The sequence below is a fragment of the Calonectris borealis genome, chromosome 4, assembly GCF_964195595.1.
Source record: "Calonectris borealis chromosome 4, bCalBor7.hap1.2, whole genome shotgun sequence".
Lineage (NCBI taxonomy): Eukaryota > Metazoa > Chordata > Aves > Procellariiformes > Procellariidae > Calonectris > Calonectris borealis.
This window is the reverse complement of record NC_134315.1, coordinates 43,296,632-43,312,536: the sequence shown is the minus strand read 5'-3', so window position 1 is coordinate 43,312,536 and position 15,905 is coordinate 43,296,632. Positions and strand designations below refer to the sequence as shown.

Below are 15,905 nucleotides of genomic sequence, written 5' to 3'. Positions count from 1 at the left end.
TGCCTTCCAAGCAGCTCTCTCACTCCTCCTCCTCAGCAACACAGCAAGAGAAAATAAGATGAAAAGCTTATAGGTCAAGATGAGGACATGTACATCACTCTCACCAATTACCATCACAGGCAAAACAGACTAGACTTGAGGAGGATTACTTTATTGCCAGTTAATAACAGAGTAGGATAGTGAGAAATAAAAACAAAACTAAAACCACCTTGCCCCAACGGTCCCTTCTTCCCAGGCTCAACTTCACTCCTGACTCTTCTATCCCAAAGTGGCACAAGGGGATGGGGAATGGGGGCTGCGGATAGTTTTAACGCTTTGTCTCTGCCGCTCCTTCCTCCTCATGCTCTTCCCCTGCTCCAGTGTGGGGTCCTACCCATGGGAGACAGTCCTTCATGAACCCTTCAGCATGGGTCCTTTCCACGGGGTGCAGTCCTTCAGGAACGGACTGATCCGGCTTGGATCCCCCACAGGCCACAGTTCCTGCCAGAAAACCTGCTCCTGCATGGGTTCCTCTCCTCAGGCCGTGGCTCCTGCCAGGAGCCTGCTCTGGCATGGGCTCTCCACAGACTGCAGCTTCCTTCAGGGAACATCCACCTGCTCTGGCGTGGGGTCCTCCACAGGCTGCAGGGTGGCGATCTGCTCTGCCATGGTCCTCCATGGGCTTTCAGGGGGACACCATGGTCTTCTCCACGGGCTGCAGGGAAATCTGTGCTCCGGCACCTGGACCACCTCCCCCCCTCCTTCTTCACTGACCTTGGTGTCTGCAGGGCTGTTTCTCTCACGTTTTTCTCAGTCCTCTCTCTCACAGCTGCTGTGCAGTGCTTTTTACCCTTCCTTAAGTATCTTGTCACAGAGGCACCACCAGCATCACTGACACGGGCTCAGCTTTGGGCAGCAGCGGGTCCATTGTGGAGCTAGCTTGAACTGGCTCCATTGGACGTGGGCGTAGCCTCTGATGTCTTCACAGAGAAGCTACCCCTGCAGCCCTCCCGCTACCAAAACCTTGTCACATAAACCCAATAGAGAGAGCCATGCTAATGAAAGCAAGTATAGTCATAGAGAGTAGCAAGATTTAACATTCTTATTAATTCAATAAAATTTTCGTATTGTAAAATAAGAAAGGGTATCATCCCAGCTTTGCCTCAGTTCTCAGGCTTAACTTCTACTTCTAGAAGGAGACGGCAGAACATGGGAAATTTGGATTCACTTCCTATTTCAAAGCTGTGTATTCTTAAATCATTTAACTTACCTGTGGTTTAGCTACTTATCTCAGAATAATGTAATTCTTTGAGTTTATCTGTGTATTCTTCCACAGGTGTGTAAGGGCTACTACTTGGGGGCCAGTGTTCTTGCAAGGAATTTGTCCGTTATAATTAGCACGCACTTCAACCTTTCTCATATATTGAACATAATTCATCCATGGTGCTGTAGGACCAGCTGCTGCTTCAGTTCCTCCTACTCTCTCCCTTAATCTCAGTTCACATCTTTTTGCAAGTTTTTGCTTGAAGACTGCTGAGCGCAAATATCCAGGACTGATACAAAAGCTATGTAGTCTGTCATCGATTTTTGTCCCTTGAATAATAATTGTGATTGGTGGACTGCTCCGCCACACACATCTAGTACAATTTCTTGAAAATGAGACATCAGCAGTTTCATACTGAAGCATAGACTCCTTTGGGTGCTTCACTGGGAAGGCTTTGAGCAGCATCCATGGCTGCATCATGGCTAGTACCTGGTCAGTGGCTGCTGTGCCACTGGCCACATCTTATGAGCGTTCTGATACATTTAGTTGATGCTTTTTTGTTGTGTGCCCTTGATAGAAACAGAAAAAACTGATAACTGTAATGAGATTCTGTTCTTCATGTTTAAAGCATATCACAGACTGCAAAAAAACCCGTCACCATTGTTCTTTTCCAGGTATTGTCAGCTGCCTCAGCAGCAGGAGTATCTGTAGCCTTTGGTGCCCCGATTGGTGGAGTCCTTTTCAGTCTGGAGGAGGTACGTCAAGAGATGGCACTGAAGGATAGATATTAAAAAAAATCTCTTTTAGCATGAATAATCTCAGACTCCTTTAAGCTGCGGAGTCTTTCCTAAGAAGGAAATTATTTTTGGACCCACAATTCAAAGTCAAGGATCCTGTTATCGGCAAACTCCTGAAGATATTTTTTCTTTTCTTTGGATAAATGTCAGGTTTGCTTTATTCTCAGTTATATTTTTCTGGAGAAGGGCTGAGTCAGTTAGTAATTACAGTTTACATACAGATAGACATGCAGCAGTTTTTCACTCTAGGAGTGTATTCCAAAAAAAAAAAAAAAATTGGCTCTTTTTTTTTTTCATTGTGAAAGATGCTTTAGAAACCTATTTGATAGTTTTATGAAACAAGTTTTTAAACATTACTTTTCTTGAAGTTTCAGACACTAAACACAATTGAATATGTTAGTTATTAAAAAGGCAAATACGCTATAAAACTGACCTCCAAGGCAACTGACCTCTCTTCTCCAAGAAGTGTTTCGTATTAAATTAGTTTTGATTAGCTGTTTTCAAAATATGTAAGAATGTTATTTAGATCATTAACATTTTTAAAAAACCTAAAAATCTAAACATCTCTGAATTGAAAAAAGGAAGCAAAATATTCTTTCATGTATAACACTGCTATATTATTAGGGGATTTTAAGGAATTCCTTTGTTGCAAAAAAAAATCCAAAAAAGCTCAGAAGAAAACTCTCTTGAAATTCAAATCAGGCTATGTGGGGCCTAAGTGTGAAATTGCATGCTGTGTTTTGAGGATTTTTTTTTTTTACATTTTAATGATACTTCATAAAAATAACACATCTGCCAGAAACCTTTCGCTGTAGGTTGAATGGAGTTGGAACGGTATTAGCAGGAAATTTGAGAGAGCAGCTAGTACACAGTCTGGTTCTTATGAGTGCTAGAAAGAGATACTTATAAACCGAGAGGCTTTTAAACATGAATTACCATGCATTGTTTCCTAACAGTCTTCAAACAGCAGTGGTTTCAATACTGCTTTAGTATTGTCTTTAGAACTGATATAAGTATGAATTGTTGTAGAGCTTTATAAAAATGTAGTATATGTTGGAGCGGTGCTCCAAGTGATAGGAATAATACTGGTAATGTAAAAGTACTTTTTTTTTAATATGCCATGTGAGCAGCAGTACTGTAACATGTGCATAAAACAGTCTTTCCAGTATTTTTAATTGAATCACTAATAATTCTCATGTATTGCCTTTTGCAGGTCAGTTACTATTTCCCACTGAAAACTTTATGGAGATCATTTTTTGCTGCTTTAGTAGCTGCATTTGTTTTAAGGTCCATCAATCCTTTTGGTAATAGCCGCCTAGTTCTTTTTTATGTGGAATATCACACTCCTTGGTACCTTTTTGAACTGCTTCCTTTTATTCTTCTGGGAGTATTTGGTGGGCTCTGGGGAGCGTTTTTCATCCGAGCAAACATCGCGTGGTGTCGTCGACGCAAATCTACAAAATTTGGGAAGTATCCTGTCCTGGAGGTTATTATTGTTGCAGCAATAACAGCTGTCATTGCATTTCCTAATCCATATACAAGGCTAAACACCAGTGAGCTTATTAAAGAGCTCTTCACAGACTGTGGGCCGTTAGAATCCTCCTCCCTCTGTGACTACAAAAATGATATGAATGCGAGCAAGATAGTAGATGATATTCCTGACCGTCCAGCAGGCACTGGAGTCTATTCAGCTATATGGCAGTTGTGTTTAGCACTGATATTTAAAATAATCATGACAGTCTTCACTTTTGGTATCAAGGTAAGTGTGAATGCAGTGGCTGCATCATCTGCTGTGATTATTTAATTATTGCCTTTCTCATTTTCCATCTCTCAAAGCTAGCAGCTTTGTTTATAGAATTTTTTTCACGTGTAGTTCTTTAAAAAAAGGTCTTTTTACTGTTGATTAGTAAGCAGTTCTTGTAGAAAACAATATTAAGTTTAATTAAATTCAAACAAGCCCTTCATTCGGCTGAACAAAAACGCGTGCTACATTTAATAGGGAACAATAACTGGCTGAACAGTTAACGCGTGCTACATTTAATAGGGAACAATAACTGGGTGGATGGCTGTTGTATGGGCCTAATTCAGCAATAAGGATGATTCTAAAATTTCCAAGAGCTGAGTTCAGCTGAGTTCAAATATAACCACTCAGGTTCCCTAGTCCTGTTACATGGAAAAAAAAAGACTGTACCTCTTGAACAACTTGTAGGGTTTTTCTTAATCCTCTCTCTGCATTTATCACATAAATGTAATTACTGCAGGTGGTCAAAGGGAGCCAAGGATGATTTCTTTCCTGGTCATTTCATAAATCTATTTCGGAGCGCTCTTCAGTTTCTCTCCAACCTGTGGCTGTTTCCTGAATGCCATATAACTCTCATACCTTCGTCATTTTCTGTCTTGTCAGGCTCCCTTCATAGTTTTTTGCGACTACATCATTATCAAACCTGTCTTAACACAAACGTGTTGTAGAATGTTCACTAAGCAGGATTTGTGTTTAAACTGGCTTTAACTTTTCGGTCTACATTGCTGTTCCGTGTAACTGCATGCATAAGAAAAGTTGAACACTGGAATAGGTTGTCCAGAGAACTTGTGGAGTCTCCATCCTTGGAGATACTCAAAACCTGACTGGATGCAATCCTGGGCAACCTGCTGTAGTTGACCCTACTTGAGCAGAGGTGTTGCACTAGACAATCTGGAGTGGTCACAGCCAACCCCAACCATTCTGTCATTCTGTAATTGATAGAACACTGTCATGTTGTGTTTCTCATGTGTTGATATTTTAGAAGATGTTGCAGTCTGTTACTTGAAGTTACTTTCCGTATATTGGTTGATGGGTAAGAGAAATCCATTGTGTATGTTTTAAATGCTAGTCTTCCATAGGTCAAAATTTCAGACATTATTCTATAAGATGACCACTCCAATCTGTTGTATTCACTTACTGTATTTCACTTATATCTAGGGCTCTGCCCTTCTAAGTATTGTAACATTTCTTACCATTCATGTGTTCGTGTGCATCTGGCTCTTTCTGACGGGATTGTCACCACAGGATCACACTTTGTGTATTAGAATTCACTAGATTACAGGAGGGTAGAGTTTACACTTCATTTGGTTTTGGTTCATTTTCTCATAACTTCAGCATCTGCAATTTGGTGGAAATATTTTTGTGAAGTTGTAAGAATATATTTATCACTCTGCAATAGGCAAGGAGTCATGCTGCTGTCATTAATGGGACTGTGCTACACACATGTCTCTGAAGCTTTAAAGCATATGGCTGGTTAGAATGTCAGGCAGTATCTGGAGACCTGGATAAGGGGATCTCACTTTAATGTTATATTTATTTGCATTTTAAGCTTTATTTCTATGAAAGGAGGAGAAAATTCAAAATTAAAAAAAGAAAAAGAAAAAAAAAAAAAGAGATGACTGTGTCATTTAAATCATTGGGATCCCCTGGGCTCTCCAGGTCTGTTCCTGGAGCTGTGGCCATGTGCAAACACACAGGTCTCCCCCACGGGAACTGTTTTCCTGTGAGGTAAGCAAAGCAACTTAGCTGCTGCCTGTGGGGCGTGGTGATTCCTGCTGCTCTTACTGCCATGAACAAGATCACCAGGAAGCTGATCTGGCAGTGGTTTGTTTGGTTTGGTTTTTTCTTTCAGGCTTTTGTATGTATATGTACTGCTTATTATCACTAGACTTGTTACTGTGTCTAAATGCTGACGATCAACAGTTGGGGTGGGATTACAGCTTTGCCTCAGAACCTGACTGGTGTGCAACTGCACTACCAAGGAAGTGGAAAATTGCACCCATACCCTGATTCCTTGCATGTTTCAAAGATGATACACGTGCCACAGAAAAAATCTTTTTCTCTGTAGTGTAACTTGAGTTAGGCTGGCATGCACTGGAGAAGAAAGCTGAGACAAGGTAGAACCTAACTTTTGTTCCTTGTTCCTTCTCAGTGAAGGTTCCTTTCCACTTTGTGACTTGTGATTCAGAGGCTTATGCAAACAAGTGCAGCTGTAAAATCATAATTACAGTTAGACTTGTAACCATTATCCACGTGTGATGGGAAAGAAGAGAAGGAGCTAGGTGCATAAAAAAGTTATGTTAACAGAGGACCAGAAACAATTTGGATGTGATTTCCATGTGGAGACTGAATTTCGGTGGCATGTTGCTGTAGCAAACTAGAACCTGAGGCAGTTTCAAAGATTTATTCAATTACTTTTATATCTGAAATGTTATTTTTTCAGGGTGCTATTGAACTGTTCACCAAGAAAGAATTTCACTCAAGAAAAAGTTTGGATTTTAACAGTTAGAAAGGGGCTTAGACGCATGATTATTTGTGGGAAATAACAGTAGTATGGTGGTATAAATGCACAATTTGGATATTACACTAAAATTATAGCATTGAACCTCTATCAACACTGAAATACTAGGTAATTCAGGATGGGAATGAAGGATTATTAAACTTTTTCTCCAAAACCTGTGCTGCTGGCTTTAAAACACAAATTTTGCTATGTTTGATTGTCCTTGGTTTGTCTGTTAGAAATCATCTTTGCAACCATAAATATTGGCAATAATAATAATGATGATGATTCAAATAGATTCTGAAATAGAGTTCTGCATCAGCTATTGGATTCCATGGCAAAATCTATAGTTTGGAATTGTACAGTAGTGAAATTTCACAGCTGTACAGTGGCAAAAAGTTAAATTATGTGTCCTGTTACACCAGGAGTGGAATTTTTTAATGAAGTTATTTTGACAAGATGGGTTTAGGTGCATTTAGACAAAAAATTAAAATTCCACTATTTATTTGTAGTCAGATCTGTAGCTCAATCATGGTAGAAAATATTTTGATACTAACAACTGCTGTGAGGAGAAGCAGCAGGCATTTCCAGTTTAATGAGGCATCTAGACACCAATGTGTTTTTTGGAAAGAAGATTAGCTTCCTAAAGAGGAGAAAAGGTACACAACAGCAGTTTCTCGGATGAACCTTCGCTCCTTATGAGGCTGCTGATAAAAGCAAGACTTGCAGTAATATTTTACTAAGTCATGTTGGTGTGACAAGGCTATGTGGCCTTTTCAGGTTTTAGTTAATAACAGAAAAACAGTTTAAATAACTAAAATTATAGTAGGAACTTTTTTTTTTTACAGTAACGTGTTACCTACTTTTTGCAATGGGAGTTGTCCTGCTTTTTTCTCTCTTAGTGTATTTAGCATTCTGTCTATACCACTTTGTATGGGAAACTGCAATATAGTAAGCAAAGCTTCTTTTAAAAATCGACTGTTTAGTTGGCCATCTCATTTATAGCAGTCTTAGGAAGCAGTTTGGGAAGGCAGTCCTATGTGCAAAGCTTCTTTAGTAAGTGAATGTTGACTCAGAGGAACATGAAGTAATAAGGGAGATGGGAAATAGTAAGGAAGACTTTTCAGTACTAGTAGCGCAGCTCAGATTGGACATATGTATGGTAAAAATTGTGCTGTTGGCACCGAGAGTCTAGTTTGTGGTCCTCTATTGGTGATAGAATTGCTCTTAAATACAGTAAAATATAAACAAATGCGTTCATAAAATGGACTCAGCTAACCAGTTTGATCAGATGTATCAATAGTTAGTTTTACTAACCTTGCAATGTCAATTTGCATATTTTTAACATAACAATTTGAGCGTTTGCATCTCTTTTGGCAAAAAAAAATTACTTGTAAAACTATGCATCAGGTATGTTCCCATCAGCATGACAACAGTTGTTCTTTTTTTGTGGCAGGTTCCATCTGGGTTGTTCATACCTAGTATGGCAATTGGAGCAATAGCAGGAAGGATTGTAGGAATTGCAGTGGAGCAGCTGGCTTACTACCATCATGACTGGTTCATTTTCAAGGAGTGGTGTGAAGTTGGAGCTGACTGTATTACACCTGGTCTTTATGCCATGGTTGGTGCTGCTGCGTGCTTAGGTAACTAAAATATAACGAAGTAAATAAGTATCTTATTTCTTGTATGTTGCCAAAATAATGATTAAAAATGAAGGGAGATATAAACGGGTGAAGTTTTGGAACACCTTTTTATATGGACTTCTCCCTCTTCAGAATAATACATTCACATCTCTACACGAGACCGTCAGATCCTTGTGATCTGAGGAATAACGTGAAACTTAAATTGATGAGAAACAGAAGAATTTAAATAGTAGTGTTTGCTTTCCCTTTTTGGTATCAAGAGGTGTCATTACTACATCAGTCAGAAAAACTCGTTTCTTGAAATGTATGAAGTAGAGGATTTGTACTGTTGAAATTATTACAAGGAGGTGACATGATCAGCTGCCGCATCTACATGATTTGCAAAAAATGTTCTTGAAATTCATAATCCCAACAAAACTTTCAGAAGTGTCTGATGATTTGAGGAGTCCAGCTTGAGATATTTTTAAAAAGTCTGATTTACAAACTGTTGAAAATCGGCTTCATTGGAAGGAGGCTTAAGTTGGGCACCTAAACTAGGAGAGGTTTTTGAACGTCTTGTCTTGTTCTAGCTTATAATTTCATTGCCTTAGAAATTGAACTTAAAAGCTATTAGTACAGATCCTGCAAAAGAGTAGACCTTTTCCTTAAGGAAAAGTGCATTTGAACAACCAAATCAACTAGTGGTTTAATAGATCAACTTGAATCACTTCCAAATGTGTTGAAAGAAAGATCATATTCTTTTATTGAATGAAGATATGGCATCAGAAACCTTCGCAGAAAAAACATCTTGAATACTAACAAAAGAGAAATATAATCCCTGACTTCTCCTATTGTCCAAGAAAGAGGTTTCATCAGCTCAGAATTCGCTTTAGCTTTTCAGATTCAGCAACAGCATTAAATTCCTAATCCTTTGGACAACATAGCTGTTGAATTGCTACCTGTGGCTTCCCTGCATTAGTTCCATTCTTTTTCCAAATTCTTATCTTACTGGATTTCCTTGCATTTCTCCGTATTTTTAACCTAGGTGCGGTATGGAGAAATACATAGTTTTATTCTTGGTTTACATGAAAGAACTGCACATATTTGTCAAATCCCTTTATTCTCTGACTTTCTAGGAATTTTCCCTAAAGCTCACTTTTACTTCTGAAAGTTTTGTGTTCATTTTTCCCGTCTGCTTCTGTTTGTACTATACAGAATGATGTTTGTCAGATGACCTTTAATGGCGAAGTTATGTTTGTAGTTCTCAACAGGACGGCAGGAAATTCTAAATTCATTGTTATCTGATACTAGAATGTTACTGGCTACCATTTTTCTTGCAGGTGGTGTGACAAGGATGACTGTGTCCCTGGTAGTTATTGTCTTTGAGCTAACAGGAGGGCTGGAATATATTGTGCCCCTAATGGCTGCTGTCATGACCAGTAAGTGGGTAGGAGATGCCTTTGGTAGGGAAGGCATCTATGAGGCACACATCCGACTGAATGGATATCCTTTCTTGGATGCAAAGGAAGAATTTACTCACACAACACTGGCTGCTGATGTTATGAGACCTCGACGAAGCGATCCACCTTTAGCAGTTCTGACGCAGGATAATATGACAGTCGAAGACATAGAAAACTTGATCAATGAAACCAGCTATAATGGTTTTCCTGTTATTATGTCAAAAGAATCGCAGAGACTAGTGGGCTTTGCTCTAAGAAGAGATTTAACTATTGCAATAGGTAATTATCTTCCGGTATTGCATGATTATATATGCCAATTTAAATGATTTTATAGCTTAAAACAGAATTTACTCTTTGTGTTTCTAGACTTATTTCAGGTTCGGATACCTTGCACAGGCTGTCTGTTCCTTTATTGAAGTATATGATTATCTTCAGTAGCAGGCTCTGAAATGGAGAAAATGTTAATCTCTCTGTCTCTGTCATAAAAACAAGAGTTGTCATACTGAAGTAGACCAAAACGTCATCTAGTCCGGTATTTTTGTTTGTTTTGAGGCTTTTGCTAGTATCTCTTTTCCTCAAGTGACACTACATTAACATTCTTCTTCAAAATTGAATAATTCTCATTTTAGAACAGCAGGATTCTGTGAGAATTACTGTCCAAGTAATTTTTAAATTTAAATGTGTGTCGTACTTCTCTCTGACAGTATGTTGTTTACTGCTGTTATAACAACTAAGATTGTATTATGTAGAGATAAGTGAAGTACTAATTATTTTAGGTTTCTGTGTTTCAATTTGTTTGTGTAATGGGAAATTTGGCCCTGGGCACATGAGCACACACGCCCTGTTTGGCCCTCTTTCTCTGGGTGAGTATTAGAACTTGTGTGATACTTGTGACAATGCTTTGTGCAACAACAAGAAAAATGCTGTGGATTTTGAGGATATTATCGTAACCAAGGGAGAAAATCATTATGTAAGAAAATATTACAAAACTGTAACATTTGGTGCATGAAATCAGTGATGGAAGTTGCATCTTAAACAACTATTTTTTTTTTTCGGAATTCATAAGATTGTACATTGATAAGAATCTCTTTGACAAAGACACTTGAGAAAGAGACACAAAAGTCTCCTGAAACTTTTTAAAAAAATGTTTTGGAATCATAGAATCATTAAGGTTGGAAAAGACCTCTAAGATCATCAAGTCCAACCGTCAACCCAACACCACCAGGCCCACTACACCATGTCCCTAAGCGCCTCATCTACACGTCTTTTAAATACTTCCAGGGATGGGGACTCAACCACTTCCCTGGGCAGCCTGTTCCAAGGCCTGACCACTCTTTCAGGAAAGAAATTTCTCCTCATGTCCAGTCTAAACCTCCCTTGGCGCAACTTCAGGCCATTTCCTCTCGTCCTATCACTTGTTACTTGGCAGAAGGGACCAGCACCCACCTCGCTACAGCCTCCTTTCAGGTAGCTGTAGAGCGCGATGAGGTCTCCCCTCAGCCTCCTCTTCTCCAGACTAAACAGTCCCAGCTCCCTCAGCCGCTCCTCATAAGACTTGTGCTCCAGGCCCTTCACCAGCTTCGTGAACACAACACTGTTTACTTCAGTAAAACTTTTGCCTGTGATCTTAATACTGCATATACAATGGTATTACAGTATGTAGGATCTATAGGAATGTTCAAAACTTGGAAATTATTATAGACATCATACTTCTTATGTTTGCATTTATTTAAGAGTAAATGGAGGAATAGCAGAAAATTCTTCTAATACACTTTCACAGGTAAGACTCATTTCAGCTGCTGAGATTGCACAGTGCATGTTGCTTAGTCTTGGGTTTTGGCTGCCTCAAGAGAGTCATTGCGTGAAATAGTTCAGGGTACAGGGAGGGATGTTGATGTCACCAAGATGATGAAGACATGAAAAGGAAGAGGATCCAGTTCACACAAAAGCTAAATAAATTCACAAGAAGACGACATTTTCAGAGTGATCAGAAATGAGTTCTTTGGTTTCAAACCAACAATAATTACAGCTGTTGGAATCATGACAGGAGAGCTGTCAATTGAGATTGGCTTTCCCCCTGACAGTCATCTGTGTGCTTCCTGTATGCTAGTTTTCAAGTCTTTCCACCTCTGTATAGTAAATAAAAGTAAGTTATTGGAGTGAGAAAGGTAGTAGCCGAAGAATGGCTAAAGCTGTATGGTAGATGGCTTTTGTGATTTCTGCACAAACACTTCTTAGGGATAAAGCAGTGGCTATGGAAACGCATCAAAACAGCATATATCAGAATATCAGCATCTAGAGAATAACATCAGAGTCTGGTAGTGTTGATTGATCTGTCTGTTTGCACTAAATTACCTTACTCCAAGAATGTAAATTATTCTTCCTCTGCTGTTTCCCCCCCCCCCCCCTTTTTTCTTAAAGAAAGTGCTAGAAAGAAGCAGGAGGGGATTGTTGGCAGCTCCAGGGTCTGTTTTGCCCAGCATACCCCATCGCTTCCAGCAGAAAGCCCTCGACCTTTGAAGCTTAGAAGCATACTTGATATGAGCCCTTTCACCGTTACAGACCACACACCAATGGAAATAGTGGTGGATATTTTCCGGAAGCTGGGTCTGAGGCAGTGCCTTGTAACACACAATGGGTGAGTAAAGTGGCAGCAATGCTGTTCATTTTGTTAGATACGGTAATTTTCAATTCCAGGATCAGAATATTTGGACCAGGATATATGCCAGGATCACGGTATTTGAACCCGTAAGTTTGGTACTGCAACCGAGGACACTAACTGTTCGTTAAGAAGGTGCTGTGCTATGGCATCTCTCTCAAATTATTACTCCTCCCTTGCATTCCAAGTGAGCAGGCAAGTGATTTCAGTCATTTTAAGATATTCTTTTAAAAATTAACTCTCGTTCAGCAAGTTTTATGTGTGCAACTTGCATGTAGAGGAGACACAATTTGTCTTGCAGAAATGTAGTCTTGTGTTGTGCACAGTCTAAGGCCTGTATTTCCTCCTTCTCATATATGTTCTGGCAATGGGCAATGTATCAGCTATTGAACATCTACAAATACCTGGGTACATAAAAAGTAAGGGAGAAAATGATCCAGTCAGTATGTCCTCGTCTGGGGTTTAGTGATGGCCATTTCCACCAAGCTCTTGTTGATGGAATACTAACAACTAAATAACTGCTACTAGTTCTGGAACTTCAGTCTGCAACCTTTGTTTCTACGCTTCAAAATATTTCAAGGAAGTAATGTTAAGATTTAGAATGTTTGTAGATGAGACTATAGGGAGTTGTCATGTGATTACCCACTAAATAAATCAGCCCTAGGCATGGAAACATAAATGTTCATTATAATTGCCTCTGACCTAAACTACTCCTTTTTTTTTTTGACATGATCTTTTTCTGTGTAGCTGTTCCTTTAACATTCTGCTTTCCTGTATCTCTTGCGTTAAGCACTTGACATACAACATTGCAGCTCCTACCATAGTATCTTGCTTTCTCTTTAGCATGTCTGTAAGGCACCTGGGGAATGAAACATTGTCTGCTAATCCACGTTATTTAGGATCAATGTCCATGGGACAAAACCCAAGAAACCTGAAATATGGGTGGGACTGACTTTGTTTTGCTGTGGGCAAAAGGACTGCTGCTATAAGTGGCAAATATTTAAATATTGCATTGGTTTCCAAGTTTATTTTTTCAGATGTATTTTAAAACAAATTTAAACGTTCTCCTGCTTTTATTTCTTCAATGTGAGTAGATGTTTTCAGAAGCATAAATGACTTAAAAAACCTTACTCTGATGGGGAAAGGACATCATGATCTGACACTTAGAAGTCATTGCAGGCATGCAAAATTACCGTTGTTTTGGGGAGGGAAATCTGAATTGATAAAACGTCAATGAAGAATATTTACTATGATTTTTTTTTCTTAATTTCTGTTGTGATTGAGTGCTAAAACATTTACATTGATGTTAAAATCGACTCGAAAGCTTAATTGTGCAAAGCTAAGTCAAACTGTACTATAAATTTTTAACTATTTTATGATAAAGTAGCAGCAAGTATGGATGGCTTTAATAATTCGCTGTTTTCAGACATTCATATTTGTTGTCCTACTTCAATTTACAAACTTATGATATTCTATGAGCACACTGTCTGTTACAACAAGGTGATAGTAAATACTAGTACTAGTAGTATTTAGCCATGGCATATAGCCATGTGGACATCAAGCCTTGATGCAAATTTCCTGCAAATTGAATACACCCACATAAAGACACATATCAACTTATTGGTTCCAATCCAGATTGGAATAGGAACTGTGCAGAAATTGGTGCTGATGACAAATACAGAGATATTAAAGACTGAGTCTCACTCATCCTAATTTGTACCGAAGTATCCATTTCAGGGAGTTGCTCTTGATTTATACTGTCATGAATGACATGAATTTGTCTGAATTTGTCTGTTTCTAGGGACACCAGAAAACCCTGCTTTATAGTGCAGCTTCAAACCTCAGTTGCTACCACTTTACACAGTTACTACTTTGTTCATCTACTCTGGCTTGTTAAAACGTGAATAATGATCTACGTGTGTGAGGAGAAATAACTATTAAACAAAGGAAATAAAGTAGATTCTAGTTTCAGTGCCTCTAAAACCTGAAGAGACGTGAATTTAGGGAGAAGGGTTGAAGTACACTTCCCTGACGTGTACTTGATATGAGAAACATACTGCTCTGGGGTGGTTGAAGATCCAGTTGTGTTCAGCATTTTGGGAGAAAAAGAAAAAAGGCAATGTCTGGGAAAGGGTACTGACTTTGAAATCATTTTTTCATTTAATTATCTCATTAGCTTTCCTGCAACCTTTTTTTTTTTTTTTTTGTTTTGCTGTACTCTAATCCTTTTTCATTATGATTAGAACTTTTTTTTAATTTGATTTCACACACAGTTATTAGCATAACATGATCTGTTTCAGGATTGTCTTGGGGATCATCACAAAGAAGAACATATTAGAGCATCTCGAGCAACTAAAGCAGCACGTCGAACCCTTGGTGATTAGATATATCAGATCTCATAATTAGACACATTAGAAGTCAGGAAGCATGAAACTTGTGAACTGTTCAGGGCTTTTATGACATCAGCTGAACAATGAAATCATCTTAAGCTACAAATTTGTATTAAACCATAAAACAATATGTGCAAAATCCTTTTGTAGAAATTAAGCTGTTCATACAGACATACTGTTATTCACAACATTAAAGGAAAGTAAACCATAGACTTTCTGATCTTTTTGTTCTTGAGGTCACATAAATCCATCTAGTTGATCTGTTAATTTCCCCCGGTGGGAAAGCACACAGGTAGGAATAGTTTTTCCCCTCCTAATGCAAATTAAGATTTTCATATATGCCAATTTCTTTTCTGATCTTGACAGCTTTAAATAGCTGTTAAATAGCAAAGTAAGTATCATGTCTTTTGAGAAGCAAAGCATGTTTTTAATGTGTCGCAGCATTAGATCTTCCCTGTAATCCCCCTTTATCAAAGTGATTTTTTAAAAGTACTCTTATTTTTAGTGAAGTCCTGTGATTTTATGTAAAGTCCTGTGATTCTGCTGCTGTTACCTACAGCAATTAATGTACTCCTTTATAAAATGTTCAGTGATATCCTAAGCCACTGAGTGGCCCGCTACTATGTTGACTATTGACTTCAGAATCTAGATACCGTTTTAACCATGATGTTGTGAACTAACCTTAGCTGAAGGTAGACTTTGTCTTAATTTGGACATGGGTTGCTAGTTACATCTCTACTAAACCTACCCACCAAGTTTAGCTGCTTATGTGCAAAACATGCTAATTATGTTCTCATTTTATGCTCATATTTCACAAGTATTTCATGCGTCCTTTAATAAGACAAAACGAAATGTACTAACCAGAATAACAAGGGCAGCAGCTCATTCATTCTGCTCGTTGCTTCTCCTGTGATACTATCCTTTTGGACAGTCTCATCTTTTTTGATATTTTGCAGAGTTATAATTCTAAAAGCCACGAAGACCCCATCATAAGAGCACAGTATCTAAATTGGCAAATGAAAATTTTCTTTTATTATTCACGATTTATTTTCTAAAGCTGTGAACTCCAAAAACTAGTTAACTATTGTTTATTTTACAAAAGTTTCATGGCCAATACAATGTGCTCCTATGAATACATTCAGCCTGAGCCAGTTCATCAGACTGGAAGGATTGTTACGATTTAAAAATGGAGGGGAGTTTGATTTGCTGTGAGGATTTTGGGCCATCAAGCGGTACGTCACTTCTGATGGCAAGGTTGGAACATGCTTCCCTTTTGAAATGGGATCAATATCACTTCTTTTTCATACCTCTTTTTTCTTTGTCCCTCTCTGTTACTTTTTTGTTGGCATACGCTGATCAAAATTTCATTTTTGTAGAAACAAAAAGTTAAATAAAAATTGTCATGGGCTCTACTTGTATTACTTGTATTTCAT

The 15,905-nt window shown here is 38.4% G+C and overlaps 1 protein-coding gene across 9 annotated transcripts in view; it reads left to right on the top strand.

The window, feature by feature from the left end:
- Positions 1-15,905, top strand: part of CLCN3 (chloride voltage-gated channel 3) — a 70,911-nt gene that overhangs the window by 51,654 nt on the left and 3,352 nt on the right. For 5 of the 9 annotated variants that reach the window (XM_075149348.1, XM_075149352.1, XM_075149349.1 and 2 more), the window contains 6 exons: positions 1,918-1,998; positions 3,254-3,799; positions 7,798-7,984; positions 9,304-9,702; positions 11,845-12,061; positions 14,383-14,458. In XM_075149348.1, coding sequence (XP_075005449.1) covers positions 1,918-1,998; positions 3,254-3,799; positions 7,798-7,984; positions 9,304-9,702; positions 11,845-12,061; positions 14,383-14,458 — 1,506 coding nt within the window. The remainder of the gene's footprint in view (positions 1-1,917; positions 1,999-3,253; positions 3,800-7,797; positions 7,985-9,303; positions 9,703-11,844; positions 12,062-14,382; positions 14,459-15,905) is intronic. The other 4 variants (XM_075149351.1, XM_075149353.1, XM_075149354.1 and 1 more) reach the window with 3 other exon arrangements.